Source organism: Myotis brandtii, unplaced genomic scaffold (assembly GCF_000412655.1).
Source record: "Myotis brandtii unplaced genomic scaffold, ASM41265v1 scaffold1026, whole genome shotgun sequence".
In the NCBI taxonomy this organism is placed as follows: Eukaryota; Metazoa; Chordata; class Mammalia; order Chiroptera; family Vespertilionidae; genus Myotis; species Myotis brandtii.
Genome location: NW_005353435.1, coordinates 967,770 through 976,224, shown reverse-complemented (window position 1 = coordinate 976,224; position 8,455 = coordinate 967,770). Strand labels below are relative to the sequence as shown.

The 8,455-nt window shown below is 53.2% G+C and overlaps 2 protein-coding genes across 2 annotated transcripts in view; both read right to left on the bottom strand.

The window, feature by feature from the left end:
• Nucleotides 1–3,110, bottom strand: part of ABCB10 (ATP-binding cassette, sub-family B (MDR/TAP), member 10) — a 24,782-nt gene extending 21,672 nt beyond the window's left edge. The window contains exons 1-2 of the mRNA XM_005856391.2: nucleotides 3,082–3,110; nucleotides 1,683–1,717 (exon numbers count right to left, since the gene is read on the bottom strand). Of these exons, the coding sequence (XP_005856453.2) occupies nucleotides 1,683–1,717; nucleotides 3,082–3,110 (64 nt within the window). The remainder of the gene's footprint in view (nucleotides 1–1,682; nucleotides 1,718–3,081) is intronic.
• An 819-nt stretch (nucleotides 3,111–3,929) lies between these two features.
• The window catches only part of TAF5L (TAF5-like RNA polymerase II, p300/CBP-associated factor (PCAF)-associated factor, 65kDa), a 7,673-nt gene continuing 3,147 nt past the window's right edge, over nucleotides 3,930–8,455 (bottom strand). The window contains exons 4-5 of the mRNA XM_014535997.1: nucleotides 8,170–8,448; nucleotides 3,930–4,937 (exon numbers count right to left, since the gene is read on the bottom strand). Coding sequence (XP_014391483.1) covers nucleotides 4,149–4,937; nucleotides 8,170–8,448 — 1,068 coding nt within the window. The 3' untranslated portion in view covers nucleotides 3,930–4,148. The remainder of the gene's footprint in view (nucleotides 4,938–8,169; nucleotides 8,449–8,455) is intronic.

The window sequence follows — 8,455 nt, the reverse complement described above, 5'->3', positions numbered from 1 at the left end:
CTCGCGGGACCCAGCGGGGACGGGTCCTGCCACCCCGAGTCCCCGGGCGGAGGCGCAGGAGCACTGCTGGAGGGAACCTCGCTGCGGGGCGGCTCCGTTCTGAAAGGCGGTGTGGTTGGAGGAGGTGGTTGGCGGAGAGTGGCATTTGGATGAACTTGGCGAAGGCGCAGAGATCAGTTTATAACGTGCAAACGCACACGTGGTCCAGGCCCTCTGGCCGCTCAGAATGGAGACCAAGCCGGGCGCCATGCGTTTTAACACACGCGCCAGGAAAGCTGGAGGAGAGGGTCTTGGAAAGGCCCGAGGACACACGGAGACCTCGTGGTGGGGGCATCTGTAAGCTGAGGGATGGCCGCGGGGCCAGCTGGTTCTTATTTCAGGGTCCTGGTTGAGGCCGGTGGATAGCGGTCCTAGTAATGCGAATTACTATTCCCACTTGAAAATAAGGATAACGTCTCACTACCCTTTTAGAAATTCGGATAAAATGGCCCGGCCGGTGTGGCTCAGTGGGTTGAGCGTCGACCTGTGAACCTGGAGGTCACGGTTCCATTCCCGGTCAGGGCACATGCCCAGGTTGTGGGTCGATCCCCTGTGTGGGGCATGCAGGAAGCAGCCGATCAATGATTCTCTCTCACCATGGATGTTTCTCTCCCTGCCTCTCCCTTCCTCTCTGAAGTCAATAAAAACATATTAAAAAATATTGCTTGGCCACTGAGAAGGGCAAGAAATGCTCTAAGGTGTGTTTGGGGAAGGAAGAAGCAAAGCACAGATATGAATGGATTAATCGTAAAAAAAAAAAAAATACGACAGCAAAGCAAGGGAAGGTTGGGTGTTAATTCTGAGACGACAAGCAGAACCTCAGATCCTGCCCCCGGGAAGGACAGAGAGGGCGCTTGGTGGAGGTGTGGTTGCCCCACGCAGCAAAATCTGGCCCCCAGTGAATAGACGTTCAGGGGTTTAGTGGCCAGCAGGTGTCAAGTTCAAAAGGGACTTCTTTTGATGGGAACTCGAGAGCAGCTGGGATTACGTCCAGGACAGTTCCACCTGTGGGTTCTTGTCCCCTGCAAGGGTGACAAGGGAGCTCGAGAGGACAGCAGCCCCGGGAGCAAACAAAAACCTCGCCAGCCTGCGGCCCGGCCGTAGAGTGAACGGACACATTTCCCAAACATGCAACTGAAAGCCAGGTTGAAGTACAGACTAAGTTTTTAATCCATAAACTTAAATACCAGTCTGGGCGACAGCAAAATGAGAAGCCTACGTACTCAAAAAAATACCTTTTTTTTTTAATACAACCAAGACATTTTTTAATACACGCATGAAACCAATGAAAAGCTAGTCATCGTCTCCTTGGAAGCTAGACCTTGAATTGAAAAACTTTTCACGGTTTCCCGTTTTCTCTGTTCAGGACTTTCCTTTATCGTAATTCTTTCTTTCTTCCGGCCAGTCTACGGCTAAAATTAAAATTTACAATCAGATTTGCTGAGCCTGTCAGTGTAAGATTATTTCAGCTGTACCCCGCCCACACCATATACACATCACAGATTCATCATTGTGGTTCAAAATAACTGAATATTCTAAAGTTTCTTTATTCCAAAAAAATAAATTATATAGCTTTTTTTTAGGCTTTAGGTTATTTTCAATACAAAATGGTAGCATCACCCGTCCTGTCCACACCATAGGACTGCTCTGAAGAGGAAATAAGACAGCAGAGAGCCACCTGAAGGGGGCGCCCACGTCCTTTGTACACCCTTGTGGACACGCAGACACACACACCCACCAACCTCATAATAGTTCCAAGATTTCGGGGAAAGTTGTGAGGGGCGTTCTAGAAAGTTTGATGACCCCACATTAAAATGAGCGCACAAAAGGAAAAAAAAAAAACAGGCCAAACATGCAAATCATTAAGAGCTTCCATTGAAATCACAAAAGTATATATACATGATCGGCAAGGTGAAGACTGACCAACCTATACATTTCTGCGTTTAATCAAAGAAGTTCTGCATTAAAAAACAAACAAACGAACACAAAAGCTTCCAGATCAGTGATAGTTCCACTTCTGAGAATGATTCGGTCCAATCAGAGAATTTCATTATTTCTAGCAATACGCCGTACAATCCAGCGGAGGGGTTCACTCCATACAGACGAGCACACGCCTGCATATTCTAGGCTTTTCCCTGCAGGCCCCGTGGAAGGTGATAACTGTCTAAGTTGCCAAAGGATCCTTCTTGCAATGTCTCAAATATATATTTTTATCTATAAGAAACATGTCCGATTAGCACCTTAGGCTCAAGTAAAAAAAAAGTTTTTTGGCACAGAATTCTAGAGTCTCCCTAGACACCCTCCTGGTAAACCTCGTGTCCTTGCCAGAAAATTACGCGTCGGAAGTACACTGTAGAAATTCTGGCGTCATTTACATCTCTGCACGAGTCCTTTACCTGGAAATGGTTCAATAAATAGTTTGAGTTCATTAAATAACACCCCCTGGCGATTTCACAACCGGGTCTTTAGAGGAGGAGAACTGGAAGTAGAATCTCACCAAATAACTCTGGGTGGCAACGTAGACGTTGTCTCCGGTCAGCATGGCAGTCTGGGATGTACGAACGGTATGAAATGCGATCGGTGAGCCACGGGAATGCCGAGGAAGCGTGATTCCAAGCAGGCTGAGCAGCGCACAGAGCGGACCAAGGTGCGCCTCCGAGGGGCTGGTCCGGCCTGGAGACAGGCCACACCCGCCTCTCCTCACAGCTTAAATGAGATGCCAACACTTTTGTTTTTGGGAAACTAAATACATTTTAATAGAAAACAAAATACAAAATAACTCTTTTCAGAAAAAAAAAACAAAAAACCCCAGAAAGATTGAATCCTTTTCCCACAAATCAGACCCGGCGTTGTCCTCGGGGTTTTCGGATGCGTGCATGGTACTTACAGTGTGTTTCACAAGGCGTGTGCATCGAGCTGCTGTTGCGATGCAGGAGGCGGGAGCAGTGACCTCAAGGAGCCAAAGGCCGGAAAAGCCACCCCTCTGACCGTACGCTGGCGGGGGAAGCCAACGCTTTCTCATTCTGCCTCCGGACTGATCACCTCACATTATTTTCACTTCTTTCCGACATTTCGGGGGCCCGGGGGGGCGGAGCCTTGTTCACAGAAGTGAGCCACGAGGTCTCGCTTTCCCACCATCACTGCCCGAGCCCCAGGCTTCCTCCACTGGATGCACCCACTTCTAGGAACACGTCGGGGGCAGGGGGAGGGGGGTGACCCACCCGTCGCCCAGAAATCCCCCCTTTCCCACAAGACACTGCGCTCCCGGAGCCCCCAGATTCCCTGAACCTCAACATGTCAAGCATCAGAGCCAGTGCCAGGAGCCGGACCTGAAGGTGGAGAGCAGAGAGAGGCCTCTGCCAGTGCTAGGTGCCCCCTTCTCCATCATCATCATCATCATCATCATCATAATTACTATAACAACAATAAAAATCCTGGATGCTCCTCGCCCCCACCCCTGCATTCCCGCCAGCCAGCGGCTGTGACCTGCGACCCTCCTGGGACCAAAGCGGGACCCCCCGGCCGGTCAGCAGCAGCATCGTGGTTCCACAAAGTGGGGAGAGAGGGGGGGGAATGAGACAGACAGGAGTTGCTCTCGCGAGGACACAGGGGCCTCTTTGGAAGAACGTGCCCCCTCACCTCCAGAGCACCCCAATTCTTGATCTCGCGTCCGCTCATCACCACCACCGCCTGTCCGTACCCCCTCCCCGCCCCCGCGTCCTGGACACTGGGGGGGGCCGAGGAAGGGGTGACCGCGCCCAGGATGCCCGCACGGGACACGGGGAGAGGCGGGGAGTCTTTCACAGTCAGTCAGTGATTCGCTCGTCAGATGCAGCCCGGAGCCCTCGCTCCACGGCTGCCCGGTCCGTCACCCTCATCACCACCACCGCCTGTCCGTACCCCCTCCCCGCCCCCGCGTCCTGGACACTGGGGGGGGCCGAGGAAGGGGTGACCGCGCCCAGGATGCCCGCACGGGACACGGGGAGAGGCGGGGAGTCTTTCACAGTCAGTCAGTGATTCGCTCGTCAGATGCAGCCCGGAGCCCTCGCTCCACGGCTGCCCGGTCCGTCACCACGAGGGTGTAAAAAAAAAAAAAAAAAATCAAAAAATCAATGTTCCTGATTTTCCTGCGTGATTCCCGTCACCAGGAGGAGGTTGCAGGCCATGAACTGCACGCTCAGGACGTTGCTCATCTGCCCCGTGTACACGCCCACCAGCTCGCCCGAGGAGCCGTCGGCGGCCGCGCTGCAGAAGCTGTTGCGGATGTCCCAGATGCGCACCGAGTTGTCCATGGACGCCGAGGCCACCAGGCTGCTGTCCGGGCTGAAGGCGAGGCTGGTGATGTTGTCCGTGTGGCCGCGCAGCTCCTTGTAAAGGCTCCCGGAGGCCAGGTCCCACAGCTTCAGCCGCTGGTCCTCGCCCGCCGACGCCAGGTACTTCCCGTTGGGGGAGAAGGCGAGGGAGAGCACGGGGCCGCGGTGGCCCGTGAAAAGCCTCACCGAGTTCCCCTGCTGGGCGCTCCACAGCCGCACGGTCTTGTCGGTGGAGCCCGTGGCCAGGTAGTTGGAGTTGGGGTGGAACCGGACGCAGTCCACGTCCGCCAGGTGGCCGGCGTAGATCCTCACCGGGTACGTCCGATCGAAGGACCACAGCCGCGCGGTGCGGTCGTGGGAGCCGCTGGCGAAGTATAGGCTGTAGGGGCTGATGTCCAGGTCCCACACGGGGTAGGCGTGGCCCTGGTACAGCACCGTGTTGGTGAAGGTCCCCAGGTCCCAGTAGCGGATGGACATGTCCTCGGAGCAGGACAGCAGCCCCGAGCTGTCGGCGAGGAAGCGGGTGCTGTACACGGGCCCGCAGTGGCCCCGCAGGGTCTTCATCTCGGCCTCCTCCTCCTCCTCCTGGGCACGCCGGGCGGGGCCGCAAAGGGGACACAAGAAGAGATGTTTAGTGGTCCGTGTGGGAAACACAATCTCGGGGCAGCGGAAGCGGGGGCGCTGCTTGGGAAATAGCCCCTACCCGGGACATGACAGGGGTCTTGCTCTTAAGGGCGACCCCAGGAGATCCGCCCATAACCGCGTGGCCGAGTAAAAAGTCCCCGACAGCTCACACCCCTCTTTCCTTCCATGCGTTTTGCAGCCAAGGATTTAGCCCCTCAAAAGCTACAGCAGCCCTGTTGCATATAGTCGCTGTGATTGGCTAGTGGGCGTGGCTTACAGCATAGCGAAGGTATGGTCAATTTGCATGTTTGTCTTTTATTAGTGTAGATTCCTGCTTTTAAGTGAATTAAGGGATCTCTAAAATCATGTAAAATTAAGTAACCTATGCCCTAACAGGTTTGGCTCAGTGGATAGAGCATCGGCCTGCGGACTGAAGGGTCCCAGGTTCGATTCCGGTCAAGGGCATGTCCCTTGGTTGCGGGCACATCCCCAGTAGGGAGTGTGCAGGAGGCAGCTGATCGAAGTTTCTCTCTCATCAGTGTTTCTAACTGTCTATCCCCCTCTCTTCCTCTCTGTAAAAAATCAATCAAGTATATTAAAAAATAAAAAGCTACAGCAACGTGAGGCTGTTTATGGAGTGATGTCTGTGGGTCTCACTCTTGGGTCGAGGCTAAGGGATTTCCAAAGCCGACTGAAAGGGTAGCCTATGGTGACTTTCCTTGTGGATCCTGAAAGCCGCTGTCCGAAAAGATTTACTTCTGAGTTATGTTCAGTCCTTAGTGCTTTCACTCCAGGGGCATGTCAGGTCTGGCTGCTTTAGAAGCCACGTGGCTCCGTGTCCAGCCAACTGAGACCAATCCTGACACGTCCTTGCGCCCACGACCGCGCAGACGTGGTCTCAGTTTCATGATTTAAAAGATTTTTTGCATCGAGTTGATAGAGTAATTTGAGTTAACGAGCTCCTTAACGAGCTCGGTCTCGGAACGAGTTAAACTCATAAGTCAAGGCCCCGCTGTACTTCTGAGGGTATGTTCAGCCCTCAGTGCTTTCACTCCAGGGGCATGTCAGGTCTGGCTGCTTTAGAAGCCATGCGGCTCCGTGTCCAGCCCACTGAGACCAATCCTGACACGGACCAGATGGCAGAACAGCGGAACGACCATCCGGATGACCTTCCGGACAAAGCCAGGGCTGCGAGGGCCTAGCCCAGTGACGGCGAACCTTTTGAGCTCGGCGTGTCAGCATTTTGAAAAACCCCAACTTAACTCTGGTGCCATGTCACATATAGAAATTTTTTGATATTTGCAACCATAGCAAAACAAAGACTTATATTTTTGATATTTATTTTATATATTTAAATGCCATTTAACAAAGAAAAATCAACCAAAAAAATGAGTTCGCGTGTCACCTCTGACACGCATGTCATAGGTTCGCCATCACTGGCCTAGCCCCTTGCAAGAATTTCGTGTATCAGACCTCTAGTATATATATACATATTTTATTGATTTCAGAGAAGAAGGGAGAGGGAGAGAGAGACAGAAACATCCATGATGAGAATCATGGATTGGCCGCTTCCTGCACGCCCCACACTGGGGATCGAGCCCGCAACCCGGGCCTGTGCCCTGACCGGGAATCGAACCGTGACCTCCTGGTTCACAGCTTGACACTCAACCACTGAGCCATGCCGGCCGGGCTCAGTGCATGATGAATACAGAACCACTGTAGCTGTGTAGCCAAAACTAACCCCGGGCCCATCTGAACAGTAAGCCAGAAAGGCACGGTCACCAGTAAACGGCACGCACACCCTGTGACCAGGCACGCACTGCTGGTGTCCACGAGGGAAGAGAGATGTGGCTTTAGAACCGTGACTTTCCGGGGGGTCTCAAACATTTCCCCGGAGGAGCAACGCAAGGCCTGGAGACTCTACGGCCAAGTGACCCCTGTGATTCTCGGACAGACTTCCTGTGTGGGGGACAGCCGGGAAGACAGCCGCCCCTGGTCCCCGGGGGGGAGCCCCTCCCCCAACCTCTCCCCCACCAGGACGCTGTCTGTGTCCAAAACCCCCCTTTCCCTTCACTTGCTCACAGGCAGGCCCCTTAAAGCTACAGCCGCCTCGACCCCGGGATTCATCGATCACGGTGGGTTTTCATGAAACACTAACAGAATGAAGAGCAGCGAGATGAAGATTCTCTCACCCATTGCCTTGGTGGGTGTATAAATAAATACATGTGTGAGCTTTAGGTTCTCGCCTAGGAAAAGCGCATCCTTTTAACTTCTACTTGAAAAAAACCATTAAACTGAAATGAAGCAAAGGCTCCAATGTGTACAGAATCGAGGGAAAGTGAAGGGGAAATACACACGCGTGTCCACCCACGTTCAAAATGGTTGTGGCAGGCACCGAGGACTCAAAACACGTTAGCATTTGGGAGCTTACAGTTCCACTGTGGCCACGAATATCAGTGCTTTCCATTCCAACGAGGTTACAACAACACTTCAAAATTTCAAGAATGACTCACTGCTCTACTCCAGGAAATTTATATAAGAACTTAACTGTGGGAGTGCCCGGCCGGTGTGGCTAGGTGGTTGAGCGTACACCTGTGAACCAGGAGGTCACGGTTCGATTCCTGACGAGGGCACATGCCCAGGTAGTGGGCTCGATCCCCAGGAGGGGGCGTGCAGGAGGCAGCCGATGCACGATTCCCTCTCATCATGGATGTTTCTCTCTCTCTCCCTCTCCCTTCCTCTCTGCAATCAATAAAAATCTATATTAAAAAAAAAACACAATAATAATTTTCATCTCTTCCGAGGTTAGGCATGGGCAGGACTCAAAGGCTGCAGGTTACACGGCATGAGTTTGCTATCGGATGAGGGTTATAAGTCAAAAAGCCCCTGCTCTGTAAGATCAGTCACGTCTGGAAAGAATATTCTAAGCCAGCCGTCGGCAAACTCATTAGTCCACAGAGGCAAATACCAACAGTACGACGATTGAACTTTCTTTTGAGAGCCAAATTTTTTGAACTGAAACTAAATAGGTAGGTACACTGTTATTAACTTAATTAGGGTCCTCCTAAGGCTTAGGAAGAGCCACACTCAAGGGGCCAAAGAGCCGCATGTGGCTGGCGAGCCGCAGTTTGCCGACCACTGTTCTAAGCAGACGAGCGAGGCGGGTGCGGGGAAGGAAGCAGGACACCCCTACCTCCTCTTCCATGACGTCGCAGGCCAGGCGGATGCGGGACACGTCCACCTGGTGGGGCTCGGCTTTCAACTTCTTGGACCGGAGGCTCCAGAGTTTGATGCAGGAGTTGTCGAAGCCGGCGGCCAGCAGCTTGCTGTCGGGGGAGATCTCGGCCGCGTTCAGCAGCTGCTCCGTGTGGTAGAAGGCGTAGAAGCAGATGGTGGTGAGGGAGGGCGGGCCCTCCTTGACGCGCCGGATGCTCTCCTGCAGGACGTCCAGGGCGGCCTCGTTCTGCAGGATCGGGCCC